General features: G+C 40.1%; 1 protein-coding gene across 1 annotated transcript in view; it reads left to right on the top strand.

Annotated features, from left to right (window-relative positions):
* Nucleotides 1–15,817, top strand: part of CYRIA (CYFIP related Rac1 interactor A) — a 102,224-nt gene that overhangs the window by 68,959 nt on the left and 17,448 nt on the right. The window contains exon 3 of the mRNA XM_068970537.1: nt 5,729–5,808. Within this exon, the coding sequence (XP_068826638.1) occupies nt 5,739–5,808 (70 nt within the window). The 5' untranslated portion in view covers nt 5,729–5,738. The remainder of the gene's footprint in view (nt 1–5,728; nt 5,809–15,817) is intronic.

Here is a 15,817-nt window from a genome sequence, read left to right as displayed (position 1 = left end):
TCAGCCCTGGGATTTCTTTGGAAGGAATGATGCTAAAGCTGAAGCTCCAGTACTTTGGCCACCTCATGCGAAGAGTTGACTCATTGGAAAAGACTCTGATGCTGGGAGGGATTGGGGCAGGAGGAGAGGGGGACGACAGAGGATGAGATGCCTGGATGGCATCACGGACTCGATGGACGTGAGTCTGAGTGAACTCCGGGAGATGGGGATGGACAGGAAGGCCTGGCGTGCTGCAATTCATGGGGTCGCAAAGAGTCGGATACAACTGAGCGACTGAACTGAACTGAAGACTGGAATTAGGAGGATCAGTCTGGGGGCTCTCTGTAGGGTGCAGACAAGCTCTGCTGGGGTCTGAATTAGGATAATCTAAACAAGGAAGGAGAGAAGTGTGTCCAATGCAATGAATCATTAGTGGGGATGTCCTTGTTTAGTAGCTGTTTAGCATGTTCTGGGGAGACCCTACTGGCATGGAGCAGAAACTCTCCAGGGGCAGCGACACGCTGCACCTTATATTTTAATGTCGTTAAAAAAATGAACTTGATGTCCCATTTACTTTTTGCATTAGTGGACAGAGCAAGAGATTGACAGTCAGGACACCTCTCTTCTGAACCCTTCTTTGAACTAATGTCCTGGGGCAAGTGCTGTTTCTTAAAACAAGAGCTTTAAAAAGATGGCTCCAGTTCTAATGTGTAATGTGTTCTGATGACATTTGGGACTTCCATTGGGATGACTTTGAAAAGGACATTTATTGTACCTGATCCACAAGTTCTCATCTGTAAAATGGGTCCAATATCACCTTCCCTGCCTTTGATACATGCTCATGTTGAGGATAAATGAGTCCAGAAACATCTTTGACAAAGATATGATGTTATATAAATATATGTAATTGTGTGTTCGTGATTTGTCTGGGGCTTATGGTGGTTCAGACTGGTAAAGAATCTGCCTATAATGCAGGAGACTTGGGTTCTATCCCCGGGTTGGGAAGATCCCCTGAAGGAGGACATGGCAACTCACTCCAATATTCTCACCTGAAGAATCCCATGGACTGAGGCACATGGTGGCCTACAGGTCATGGGGTCGCAAAGAGACATGACTGAGCAACTGACAATCTCATTTTCACTTTATGTTAATAACTATGTTACAGAAAAATATTAACCTCAACAGAACTTCTTAATCTCCAAACTATGGAGTTATAGATAAAAGAATCTAAGTCTTTAATTTCTTAAATTTTTGTACCAGGGATGCTAAAAAATTTGTAGATGCTGGAAGGTGTTGGCTCACTCAAAATGCTAAGAAAACCCATCTCTCTAGTAGGGACATTGAGCCTTTACCATCTTAGACCTTAAGAAAAATACTAGCAAATAAAACCATGTAGGGCTGTTTTTCTGTTTTTCCTCACTTTCTGTTCTGTATTGATGAAAGGTGGTATTGGCTTAGAAATTCTCCTTTGCAATAGTTGTAGCTGCAAAAGAAATTTTCCGAGTGCTTGTTTTCTAATCATGAAAATCGGGCATTGAAATGTTGGTGTGCACAGGCAAAGGTCAGAATTCGCAATGCCCATGCCCTGCACTTGAGTTTTGCTATGTCTTACTTCTAGTAAACAAATTTCTTCACCAGAGATGGCCCCATTTGTTAAAAATCACCTCCGGTTGATTTTGTTTGCTTTTACACTCTGGAAATACAGCTAATCCTATTGTTTATTTATTTTTTTTCTTCCAAACAAGAGCAGAGTTATAACTAGGACCAAAAAATAATTGCGTGTGTGTGTGTGTGTGTGTGTGTGTGTGTGGTGTCTGTGTGCGTGTTTTGCTTCTCTTCTCATTTTTGGAACTGGAGTGTTAGCAGAAAACGACTTCTTTAGGAAAGTCATCATTTTCTACTGAGCAGCCTATGAGCCAACTCCCATGGAAGTGGTTTTAAGCTGAGAGCCAAGAAAGTAGTCATAGAAAACACCAGTATACATCCCAAATCATCACCACTAAGACATGAGTGCCTCCCTTGGCAGAGACACGCGGGCTGTCTTTACAGACACTGTTAACACTCCTACCGGGACTAGAGAGACACCCTCCTTCAATTTGCAAAAAAAAAAAAAAAAAAAAAAGTGAAAGGATCCATTTCAAAATTGTATTAAGTAAATAAACCTTGAGGAATAAGCCTTCTGTTTGGGGAAGTCACCCAATTTGTGTCTGCTGTTCCCTTCTCACCCCTCATCCCCCCGCTGGGGGCCTCCTCTCTGCCATTACAGATTCTCAGGGTCCTTCATGCCTGGGTGGAGTTCACTTCTTCTATGAAGCCAACTTTTCTGGAAGACTCCACCCCGACATGGTTTCCTACAGAAAGCATGAATTCCTCAAGAAGTATGTTTTTCCCTGTACGTGGAGCAAGACTAGTGAGAAACAGGCTGCTTTGGAATCTTAACAGAAACTGTAGACTCTGTCCCCAGAAAAAGGAGCATAGACCTACAGTACTGTATTATCCTGCAGATACTTTCTGCAGACCATGGACTCTCAGCGTTCTCAGCCAGGGACCTGCTAGGGGTCTGAAGCCCCAGGTTCCTTCTTGTGGGGAAAAGAATGTGGACATTGGGTTCCCAGACCCTCAAGTTCAAATGTGACTCCATCTTTTATTCTCCTGTCATCTTTAGAAATATACTTAACCGTCTGAACCTCTTTTTCTTCCAATAAATGAAGACAGTTGTAGCTACCCAAAGAGTGGGTGTAAGGTTTTAGTGAATTTAAGTGTGAAAGCTCCAAGCACAGAGCCAGGCACACCATGGGCATTCAATAAAATGTACGTGTTCTTGTCCCCTTGGAGGGGAACTTTTTTTTTTTTTTTTTTTTGCCACGAAGGAGATGAACTGTTTCTGTATCTGCTCAAGAAGCTTGTATTGAAATGCATGTCTTCTAGGTTTCATAACACTACATAAGTTCCCACAATTTTATCATTCCAGACAGTTCCTGTTTGAGATGTCAGCATCTAAAAATCTAGAATAGTTCCAGTTAACTGACCTTGGCTGTTGTTAGAATCACATCTCAAGATATTTGACCACATTAGCCAACCAGCCTAAGTAACCTTCTGAACAGATAGCACTCTATAGCCGGCTAATATTTGGATGCATTTCCATGTGTGTTTCAGCCTGTTACTAATTTTAAAGGCTTAACGTATTTCCCACCCAGGAACTCTGACAGTAAAATCCTACACAAGGCAGACTTTTAGGAGGAAGCTAAACTCATTCAGGTCTCTGTGACATGTCAATAGCACAAAACTAGGGAAATTAAGAATATTTAACTTCCATTAAGGCCTTTTATATGAAAGTCGGGTCTGCTACTAAACAGTAGAATCATCTTCCTGCAAGATTTGCCTTGGGGTCTGAATTGGAATTGTTCATTAAATTGGAAACACATTGTTTCCTAGAGACCCAGGAGGGTTTGTGAATATTACCCAGTGGCAAGAATGGACTACACTAGTTGTGAGTTTTAATTTGGCAGAACCTGTCTCACACAGGGCTTTGCTCAAAAATATGTTAAAACGAAACACGAATCAAGACAAGGGAGGAAAAAATAAACAGTGACAGAAAGAACATAAAAGAGGGAAGATTCTTTTGGGCAAGAGGAGCATGGTGTTTGCCTCCTACTGTGTGTCTGTGTACTTGTGCACACATGCCCAGGTGACTCTAGTGATAAAGAACCTGCCTGTCAATGCAAGAGATACAAGTTTGATCCCTGGGTTGGGAAGATCCCCTGAAGGAGGGCATGGCAACCCACTCCAGTATTCTTGCCTGGAGAATCCGATGGACAGAGGAGCCTGGCGGGCTACAGTCCACAGGGTCGCACAGAGACGGACATAACTGAAGCGACTTAGCACACACACACACACACACACACGCATGCCCAGATATTCATATACTTCAAGATCAGCAAGGTCGAAGAAGTATATATCCCAATCTTCTGCCCAACTCATTTTCACAATATTTTAAATTTCTACTACACCACCACCAGTGACAGGAAACTCACTATTTCACAGGGCAGATCACCCAATTGTCTGACAGCCCTAATGGTGAGAAATGTTTTCACGACATTGAATGAAAGTCTTCCTCGTTATTCCCTCACTGGCTCTAGTTCTCTTCCCTAGAGCCACATGACGCCTCTCTCATCTGTCTTCCATAGGAGAATTCTGAGTAAGTATTTGAAGGCGTTAGGATAATCATCATAATGATGGCAGTGGTCATTATTACATATTGTTTCTTGAGCACTTCTTAGAAGCACTGTGCTTTGCATTTTATATCTTTAACCTCATTAATATCCATGAATTGATGAAATAGATACATTTGAAAAACTTTTTATAGATGAGAAAACAAGCTTAGAAAGTCAGTGCCTTGCCTTGGAAAACAGAGCTAACAGGAAACAGAGGACAGATTGCAAGCAGTCCTTCCTGAGTCCTTCTAGCTTCACATGAGTGACATGGGTGACCTTGGGTGATATCTGTAAGTGAATGTGAGTATTCTCTCAGAGGGAGGATTATGCTGCACCCAAGGGAACTGCTTGTTATGTATTTTTATGCATAGCATCCTTTTGGTTTATTCTTCTCTCACCACATTTTCTTACAGTGGCTTTTTTGTTGTTGTTGTTGTTGTTAATTCCTACAGCAACATAAACACTATCAGGAGCCATGTGCATAGAAAATTACAGCTCTGAGCTCCATTATCCCTCACAAGCTGAGGTGTCTGAGTCACGAGTTAGAGGAATGCCTTCAGCACTCAGCATCAGATCGCAGCTCCATAGATATGCGTAGAATGAATGAAGGCACAGTGGCCTCCTGAAGAAGAAGAAGGTTTAATGTCTAGAGCTGAGAGGAGTAGACATGTTGCTATTTATTTAAATCAGTTCAGTTCAGTCGCTAAGTTGTGTCTGACTGAGACCCCGTGGACTGCAGCATGCCAGGCTTCCCTGTCCTTCACCATCTCCCGGAGTTTGCTCAAACTCATGTCCATTGAGTCAATGATGCCGTCCAAACTTCTCATCCTCTGTCATCAATAATAACTACATTTTCCCTATCCTTTCAGGTTGGGGTTGCAGATATGTCACAGATTTGTATTTCTCTGTAGGTTGGATTCACCGTTGCCAATGCCTCAGGCTGCAGTTTCATTGAGAATAACTTTTTGGATGTTATACCTTTTCATTTTTACACTTTATAAAGTACTGATCTCATAACTATTGAAATGTCGAATCGCAGGAACCTCTGACTTACCTGGGAAACAGGACCTATTGTACAGGCTAAAAGGGATTCCTGGGAGTGTAAATCTGTTTCTAAACTCTTTTCCTTGGGAACTTTGAGAAATTTGCCTTTCTGGATAGGTAATTTAATAATGCCCTCACTGTTCTGCTTGTCCATTGACATGGTATGTTCCCACACCAATGGAACAGAAATCAAGCAAGGATGAAATATTAACTGTCAGGATTCTGGGGATTAGTGAAAGGGAAAGGGGAAAAAAACAGTTCTAGAAAACACCTGAACTCTGCCTTCTATCTATGACCATTACCCAATTCTTTGAACAATAACTAATTGCTAAGTTATCACTTGTCACCTGGCATAAAAATACTTTCTATTAGGTCTTCTGATGTAGTTATAGGGGTTCAGTGGTATTTATGCAAATCATTCAAAAACATTTAACCTTTTAAGATGTTTTTTATACTGCTAATGGTGTTTGGTTTTGTGTTCCCTCTCCTAGGCTTGCTGGGATGGGAAACCTGCTCAAAGTCCTTACCAGGGAAATTGAAAACTACCCACATTTTTTCCTGGATTTTGAAAGTAAGTTCCAAAAATTAAAAGATTATGATGAAAAAGCTTCACTTTCTTTATAGTTTGTTGATAGGGGAGTTATAAAGATTGTTATGTAATATTTAAACCATATCCAAATGTCTCTCTGCATTTCTCTGAGTCTTCAAAGACCATTTCCTCCTATATTATTTAAAAAAAAAAACACAAAAACCATCTTTTTAATATGCTCATGCTTTTCTTTGATTTTAGAAGCAATCAGTTATTGTAAGCCTAACATCAATATCATCTTATATTTTCCTAATAATTTTCATGAATTATTATGTCATAATCCAAAGAAAAATAGTATGCATAGTAATTTACACAGATTAATATAAAACAAATATCACTAGATGTAAAAGAAAAAGTGATAGATAGCAGAAATGAGACTTAGAGATTTTGTAGTTTTGAGTAATCTCTGTCTGTTCTTTGTATATTATTCGATAATACAGAACAGTTTCAGAATTTTGAGATGCAGCTTTCATTTGAAAGATTTTTCTTAATCAAAAACTTCAGGGAAAATGGCTTATGAATCATGACTGAATACATACAGAGATTCTTTCTTATATTGTTCCTTGTTTGAATATTTTTATTAATGAGTGACACATTCATTTTAAGCAAGTGATCTCATGTGTCTATACTTATTCTTGTGTTCTCCTCCTTTTGAATTGCAATTCCACTATACCAAGCACAGTTAAATGTCCTTTGTCCCAGTAGCCATCATCTGTTGCAAACCTTAATCTACTTTAAATTATAGTTTCAAGTATTTGATTCATATTAAAAATAAGTTGAAACTTCCTTGCATATATATTAAACCTTCTAACAGAGATTTTCTAAGTAAATGCTTGAATAACTTTCTAAGATACAGCAAACCAAACTATGAAAGCTCTCTGGAGGTATCTTTTTAAAACCTTTGTTATGCCTAAATACCTACTTAAAAAGGAAAAGTATTCCCAAAACTCATACATTCTGAAAAAAATTTTTAATGCAAATTATATTCAATTAAAGAGATCTCACTTGTGATTTAACTCAGTTTGCTATTTTTCTGGTTATTTTGCTAAGTTTGGCTGGATTTGATTGGGTGTGGTTGGTTTTGGTTGAGTTTAGCTGAGTTTGGCTGGGTTTGGTTGTGTTTGGCTGAGCTTGTCTGGGTTTGGCTGAGTTTGATTGGGTTTGGTTAGGCTTGGTTGGGTTTGCTAGGATTTGATTGGGTTTGGCTGGACTTAATTTGGTTTGGCTAGATTTGTTTCAGCTTGGTTGAATTTGGTTGGATTTAGTTGGTTTTGGCTGGGTTTGGTTGGGTTTGGTTGGGCTATGCTGGGTTGGTTCAGTTTAGTAAGGAGGACACCTGGGAACTCAAGAGCCAGATTGATATGATACTTCAAAAAGAATTTTTTTTTTAAACTGGTGTGACTTTTGCTACTCTTCTATAATATGCCTATCTTTGTTATTACAGGAAGATTTATTAATAATTTTTAAAATTGTTGTAGAATGAACTACCTCTTATTCCAACACCCCAATTTTACTACTTGCATCTTTGATTGGTCCTTTCCACTTCTTGTCATGTGTATTTTACACCGTTTCATTCAGCAAGCACAAAGGCCAAAACAGTGGTAAAACAGCGTTCACTCACAACTTCAGGGGCATATAAACAGCTAAGGGAGCTTCATGCTTCACTTTTTTGGAAGATCTAAACTCCACATGCATGAGTGCATGCTTCTCACAGTGTCACCCAGAATTCAGTGGCCCTGTTTGCTTATGTAGCTGTTCTTGAACTTTGGCCTTCCCATGCTTCCACAAAGAATAATATTGAGTTCTTTGTCAAGTCTAATATGAAAACCCTTTAAAGTGATAAAAGTAAAATCTACAGGAATTTAAAGCACTAGTTTTCAGCTGGTGTTCTCTGAAGCACCATAATTCTGAGGCAAGATCTCAGGGCATCCCCTTCCCCAGCAACATTGCAAAGGGGCCTCTCTTCCTCTCTCCTACAACCCAAGGACTCTGACCTACGCAGTCTTGTAGTTTGGCCATTTTCTTAATATGTTATTTAAAGAAAGATCATGGTGGCCAAAGAAAACATTTCAATATTTTCAATTTTGATAATGACTTATAGTATCAAAACTCCATTTATAGATATGCTCTAATTTCTTCAGGAAGGGGAAGTATAAACTGGATTTCCATGTCTGGTGGCCTATTATTAGGACTAGAACTAGAGTATTTAAGGAAAATATAAAACTATAAATTTATAGACATGTATAAAATCCTGTTTATATCCCCCTTACTACCAAAGAGAAGATTAACATTATTTCACTGAGTCTGGGAAGATGAGTCACTGGGCTGAAGTCACACAGGGAATGACTGGGGAACTGAGGTGGGAGTACAGATGTCTTTGGCCTTCTTCCTCCCTTTGCTTTGATTCCCTTAAGTGCTCATCATAGGCAGCTTCCAGGAAGTAATACAGCCATCATCTTCTGCCTAATTAGAGAGGGAGATGAGATGTCTCATGAAAAAAAAATTGTTTTCATTTCTTGATTCTTCAAATCTTATTTCCTAAAGCTGGCTTTCAAGAAAGAAGGATGACAGACTGGAAGGGTGGGGAAGATGGGCTGAGGTCATGATTTTTCCTTGAGTGTGTAGATTTCAGCTCATTATGGCAATAGTATGTTGAGTATGGTCATAAGCATCCGTGTAAGCCTGGTGACATCAGGGAGACAGAACTAAACAAGAGCAGCTATTGCCTAACGAAGCCCCAGGCTGGTGTGGAGGACGATATAGGCAGACGGTTCAAAGACAAAATAAAATAAGGGGCTTAGAAGAGGCATGGTGCGGCCTGAGAATAGAGGGAGAAACTTCTAGTTTCAAGGAATGGATGACCTCAGGAGGAATTAGAGAAGTTTTCTTGCAAAGGTGGAATTTGGAATGGACTTAAAACAATGTGTATTTTTTTCCAAAGACCTAGAAGACCTGGGTTCATTCTCTGGATTGGGAAGGTCCCCTGCAGAAGGGAAAGGCTACCCACGCCAGCATTCTTGCCTGGGGAGTTCCATGGACAGAGGTGCCTGGTGGGCTACATACAGTCCATGGGGTTGCAAAGATCAGACACAACTGAGCGACTAACACCTTCACTTTCAGAAGAGTTTTCCAAAAAGAATAGTTGAAATCCCTGAAGGAAAACTACAGAAGATAAGAGCTGAGTGGATGAGAATTTCAGGCATGCTTGTGTTTAAAGGGAGCTTGAGTAGGAGAGAGGCTACATTGAGGGAGAAGCAGGGCAACTTAATTGAGATTCCTGATGGCAGGGCTTGGGCCCCACCCAGTTTGGTGACCCAGCCATCAGCTTGTGTTGAGCTAAGAGACCGAATGAGCCCAAGTGACAGATGCTGGCCATGTGAAGAAACAGAATAGAACAGGCCAGATAGCACAGCCAGAAGACACAGACTTTCAAGAAGGAGGGAATGAAAATAGATTCAGATTCTGAGAGTAGTCAAGAAGGCTTGAAAAGGGGATGATGAGTTGGCAGTTAGCTGCCTAACAGATTCAGGATTTATTGCTTTAAATACAGAGGTTGGATTGCAGAGAGTTAAGGAGGAAGTCAGCAGTAAAGGGAGGAAGACAGGCTGAACAGGGTGTAACAATAGCTTAAATGCATGTGGCACCTCTGCTTTGAGTGTTGAATATTCTTTTTGAAGTCAGTGATGGAATATAATTGAACTGGGTCAAATGGATATAATTAAGCTGGGTCAAAATTTAACACAAAATTAGACACATCTGTCCTTAGGTATTCCAGTTGTGTAGATCTGATTGACCTTTGTAGTGGGTTCTACAGTCTATGCTCATATTTCTACACAGTCACTTACCGTCTTTTTATTGTTTTTTCATCCCATGACTATTTTCTTCCATGAACAAAAATGTTATATTTTGATGAAGTGTGATTCATCATTTTCTTCCTTTTTCAGTAAGTGCATTCTGTTTTCTTTAAGAAATCATGCCTACTCCATGGTCATAAACATATTCAACTACATTTCCCTAGGAATGCTTTAGAATTTTAAGCTTTACATTTAAGTCAATAATCAATCTTAGCAAGTTTTTGCATATGTTATGAAAGAGGTATTGGATTTATTTCTTTTTTCATGTGATACAAAATTATTCTAACACAGGCAGCATTGCTTTAATGCCCTTATCATAAATTTGTTAACTATTTATAATATGTGTGGGGCTACTTAGGGACCTTTTATTCTCTTTCATTGCTTCTTGATCCATTTCACCAATTAATGCCAAAACATAGCAACTAATAAGTTATGAAGTCAGGAAAAGCAAGTGCTTCAACTTTGTTCTTTCTCAAGATGTTCTGACTATTCTAACACCTTTATTTTTCTATATAAGTTTATGTATCCTTCAAAACTAGCTTTTATGTCCACAAAAAATCTTGCTTGGATACTGATTGTAATTATATAAATCAATAAATCAGTTTGGAGGTAATTGACTTCTAGGCAATATTAATTTGTCCTACCTATGCATATAGTCTTTCCGTTTGTTGAGATATTCTTTAATTTCACTCAGAAATATTTTATAGTTTATAGAAATCTGGCATATCTTTTGTTAAATCTACCTTTAATCATGTCATATTTTGACCGTAACAGTTTTCTTACCCTTAGTATTTGAAGCAGTATGTATTTCCCTATTTTGTCTGCCTTTCTTTATAGCGTGTTTCTTATAAACGATATGTAGTTGCCTCAAGCTTTTTCATCCAAGCTGAAAATATCAACCTTTAATTGGTATGTCTAGTCCATTTACTTTTCATTATTGTATGTGCATTTAATTAATGTTTGTATTTGTGTATCTTGGTGTTGTTTCCATTCGTTTTCTCCTCTTTGTTTCTCAGTGTCTTTCTGTCTTTTAAGTAAACCAAAAAACTTTTAGTACTCTTTTGTGTCCTTTCTGCTGACTTTTTAGTTGTGCTTCTTGGTCCTTACTTTAGAGATTATTATATACATCTTTAACTTACTGCCATCTGCCGTCAAAATGCATTGTTTACTTCATGAAGAATTTAAGAAACTTGTCACAGACTTCCAGTCACCACCCTTCCACTCACTCTGTGCTACTGTTACTGTTTCACTTCTGTGTACATATGTTATAAACTCATTGCAATGTCTTTATTTTAAACTTTAAGCTCTCAAATAGTCTCTGTGTATTTATATTTGTAATCTTAATAGATCTTTTATATTTACTGACATATTTTTCAGTGTTCTCCATTCCTTCTGATATAGCTAGGTCTCTTTGGTATTATTTCACTTTAGCCTAAAGAACTTCTCTGTGGAAAAGATTTAGATGGCGTCTTATGCTTATGTCATGTGTGACCTATTCAGTATCTGACATAGACCTGGGCACGAAGCATAAGCTTAGGAACCTTGGCTTCTTCACTGATGCTAATTCAGTAACTATCTGCAGAGTGTCTTCTGTATCCTAGCTTCAGGCAGGACCAGCAAAAGTGGGGGTCGGGTCTTAGAGGAGCAGAAGGTCATGAGGAGGAATGACATAAGGTACATAAGAACAGGAACATTAGAAGAGCACAGACTCTTTTTCAAGGAGTATGTAACCATTGGGGAGATCAGATGCAAGCACAACGAAGAGACAATAGTACAGGTAGCAGAGAAAAAATCTGTACTAGCTAGAACAAAGAGAAAGTGATGGACTAGCCAAAAGAAGTACAGGTTCTAGGCTGGGATGAAGATACGTTTCTTAGGCTATAGTAACCGAAAAGTGATTTTCTTACAAGAGAAATCCACCTTTATGAGCATAATAGGAATGCCAAAAACCATAATGGTGGTTGATGGGGTTAGTCAAGAGGGAAATTCTAAAGCTCCCAAGCCATGGTACTTCCAGAAAGGCTCTGCGTATTTTGACTTGAAACAACTACAGTTGCCTACTCTTTAAAGCAAGGGTGTGGGTGCATGTCAGCTTATGCAATCGGCTGGAATTTCTTTGGGGGATGCAGAATACTTCCTACTGCTACTGATCTCTTCTTTCATCTCCTGCTCTCTGGTACTCTCACATCTGCTGTGGTTGTGCATAGGAGGCTAGATAATCTTGGAAAGGGAAAGGAGGAAAATAAAAGATGTTTTTGGTCACTTTAGAAATGAAACCAAAACAAACAGAAAGCAAAGGAACGAAACAGACCTGGGAAGCAATTTGTTTATGCCAAGGCAGGGATTCATTCAGAGATTCTTTCAGTTTCTAGCACTTGCGCTTTTTAAGTGCTTTTCAGCTGTCAACATCCTGTTTATTGTCCTACACGTCACAGACCCCCACAGGACCTTATAGGTAGGAGACGAGGCTCTTGCTAGCTCCCCTCCCTCTACCAAGAATTCATCTGAGACCAAGAGAGATTAATTGGCTTGCCCTGAGGTCTCATATTTAGTGAGTGAAAACTTATGATAGGATCTGGTTCTTCAAAAATTACATCCCTGGAGCTCTCTCTTCCCCCCCATGACATCACAGGGATGCCTCAGCATGTGAATGAAATAAACAAGCCTTCAAGTGTCTTAAACCTCCATGCTTTTTGCAGTCCCTCATCTGACTGTCCCTTGGCAAAGGGCTCTGGCATAGGATGACTGATGTTCCTGTATAAATAAATATGTCAGTCCCGTCACGCTTACCCCTTCTGACAGACCTTTGCAATTTTAGGTTGTTTTTTTGTAAGCAGTTAGTATCGTGCTATAAATCGTTTCCATTTTTACATCCCCCAGTGTTCATATCAGGGCTTCCCTGGTGGCTCAGATGGTAAAGAATCTGCCTGCAATGCAGGAGGCCCAGGTTTGATCCCTGGGTCAGAAAAATCCCCTGGAGAAGGGAATGGCAACCCACATCACATCAGTGTTCTTACCTGGAGAATCCCACGGACAGAGGAGCCTGGTGGGTTACAGTCCACGGGGTCTTAAAGCATTGACCTGACTGAAAGACTCACACACACACAAACACACACACACACACACACACACACACACACACACACACACACACACACACACACATAATGTTAACATTAGATAGTTATTACGCTTCCTAGTTTATCCTGAAGGGGTGAAGGGTGAAATGAGGAAGTGGGTGGAGAAGGAGAGCTATAGATTTAATTTATGGTTTGCCTTTCTCTGGTGCTTATACAACAGCTGGTGGGTGCAGAGAAAGGGATGTATCCTACTGATGAAATGCCAGGGCTTCCTTCAAAGCCAAAGACATCTCCAAATAAATTGTCTTCCATTCACATTTTCTTCAGTTAATTTGTTTGATTCTCTGTCAGCTTTTCCACACAGTCTTGAATAGGTCTTTAGGGGTAGGTGTGTGTGTTCCCGGGGCTTGTGGAGACAAGAGTGCATCCTTGGCTGATTTACAAAGATAAGAACTCTTTGATTTGACAGCCTTGCTCAGGGTTGAGCCCTGCCGCCTGTGCCCTGGGGTATGTTCACCGAAGATGTTCCTTTCTGACAAACAAAGCTGGTGGCCACCTTGCTTTGCATCGGCACAGGCACAGTGGAATGCCAAGAATTCTGCTTTCAGTAAATATCACAGTCCTTCAGCACGAAACCTCCCCCTGACCCCTGTGACTCTAAAATGCTGACAGTTAATATCCACTGTCACTGGGAAATTGAGTCAAAGGAGGATAAATAGGTCCCCTATAAACAAAATGAATACTGTTGAACTTTCTTAATTGATAAGATGGTGCTTTTTCCATTAAAAATTCCAGGCACTTGGAATTCAGCAAATTCTTGACAATAAATGTATGTATTCAAGGTCACAGGGCACATGATACATTTTCATTCTTTCCACAACAGCTAGAATAGGGGTTTAAATCACTGCCTGGAGAAAGGCCTGGAGAGGCTTGTTCCAGGGCTCCTAGAAGTGTTCGTTTCTGAAATTGCCTGTGTAAATCACAGGCACTTTTAACAGCTTCATTGTTAGACAGGAACAGTCCAGCTTTCTGTAACCATTCTGCTCAATTTCGATGAAATAACTGGTGATGATTAGGAATTTAGAATGTGATTCTTAGAAGAAACGTCACTAAATAATTCACTGGCTACAACTGGAATCAGGGACCCATTTCCATCATCATCATTATTATTAGTGTGTGTATATACCTTTGACTTAAGATCAATCTTTGTGTTAAAAATAGAAAAAAGAAGCCTTAATTCAGAGTTCCTGTTCACTCAGCAAATGCTCTAGGAGGTTGCTGATAGGTTAAATAGTAACCTTTCCAATCATGAATTCTTCTGGGTCTTTTTCAAGATGTCTCTCCTTGACATCTGAAGACACAATACATTTTAAAAGCATGGTGACCAACTGAATCTCAATTTGGAGAATGCCAAAAGTGTAGACCCCAAAGTCTCTCAAAGGACTATTCCAGAAAGTGAAATAACAGCTTTAGAATTAGGAGAGTAACAGTAATGCAGTTTTGCACTCATCCAATATTCTACTAATGTGTTAACCACACTGAGAAAACATTGAGGCCATAGATAAATGATGGAGGATTTAAAAGCACATTAACTAAAGTGTGAATAGTCAGTCTGATTATAGGTAAATGCATATTATCTTCACGGCGACAGTGAGACATGCAACAGTGGTAAAGCCATTTCAGGAGACAAGACGGAGGAGAGGATCTGGAGGCAGTAAGGTCTTTATTTTTTTCACCACTTCTCAACACTCACGTTCTCTTCACATGATCAATTTCATCATTTGTCCATTGAGACAGACATGACACGTTTAGTAAGTTTCTCCTCAGGGCATATGAGAGCCCTGAGGACAAGCATCCAGGCCCTATCTTCAGATAGCTTGGTATTCAAAGACGAGCAGAAAAACCATCACAAAACAATGTGAATTGCTGTTCAGTTGCTAAGTTGTGTCTGATTCTTTGCGACTCCATGGACTGCAGCAAGCCAGGCCTCCGTGTCCTTCACTATCTTCCAGAATGTGCTCAAAGTCATGTCCACTGAGTCAGTGATGCTATCTAACCATCTCATCCTCTGTCACCTCCTCTCTTTTGCCTTCAATCTTTCCCATCATCAGGATCTTTGCATCAAATAGCTGAAGTATTGGTGCTTCAGCTTTAGTGTCGGTCCTTCCAATGAATATTTAGGTTTGATTTTTCTTTAGGATTAACTGATTTGGTCTTCTTGCAGTCCAGGGGCTCTCAAGAGTCTTCTCCACACCACAATTTGAAAGCCTCAATTCTTTGACACTCAACCTGCTTTACGGTCCAACTCTCACATCCATACATGACTACTGGAAAAGTTGTAGCTTTGACTATGTTTCAATTATTCAGCCCATTTTTCTACTGCCATTACTGTGTGCCAGGCACTGTGTTAGATCCTGGAGATACAGTGTCAAATGAGACAAATAAGGTCTGAATCTTACAGTCTTGTGGATCAGATTCTCACTTATTAGTCCTATCTGTTCTTTTAGCTAGGGGATCAAAGTGGGGTGAATTATGAACTTAGGGATATGGGCCAAAACCACATGTCACTTAGGGTTACATGGTCCTTTTCTCATTTGAAAACCAAGACAGACAGATTAGGGCTTCTCCCAGCTGGTACTTTCTATCTCAGAAGTTTATGCTACTTGTGATTTGAGTCCTCTAGACTCTTACAGCAGCCTGGCCCAGAAGCCAGGGACTGTGCAGTCAACACCTAGGGCTTAATTAATAGCTGGAAGAAAAGGTGATTCTGTTCCCTGACAGAGAAAAGCAGCAAAGCCTAGGACTTACAATTAGCCTAACCAATTATGGAAGAAAATGAGCCTGTAATTCAGGAGACGCGAGTTTGAATCTTGCTTTGGAAGATTCCCCTGGAGGAGGGCATGGCAGCCCACTCCAGGATTCTTGCCTGGAGAGTCCTGTAGACAGAGGAGCCTGGCGGGCTACAGTCCATAGGGTTGCAAAGAGTAGGGCACGACTGAAGGGATGAGCACACATGCAGGTACCCTTTCATTAGTGAAGTCTGCTGGAAGAAGTCAG

The sequence above is a fragment of the Capricornis sumatraensis genome, chromosome 1, assembly GCF_032405125.1.
Source record: "Capricornis sumatraensis isolate serow.1 chromosome 1, serow.2, whole genome shotgun sequence".
Lineage (NCBI taxonomy): Eukaryota > Metazoa > Chordata > Mammalia > Artiodactyla > Bovidae > Capricornis > Capricornis sumatraensis.
The sequence above is the reverse complement of the archived record's forward strand: the minus strand, read 5'-3'. Positions and strand labels throughout refer to the sequence as shown.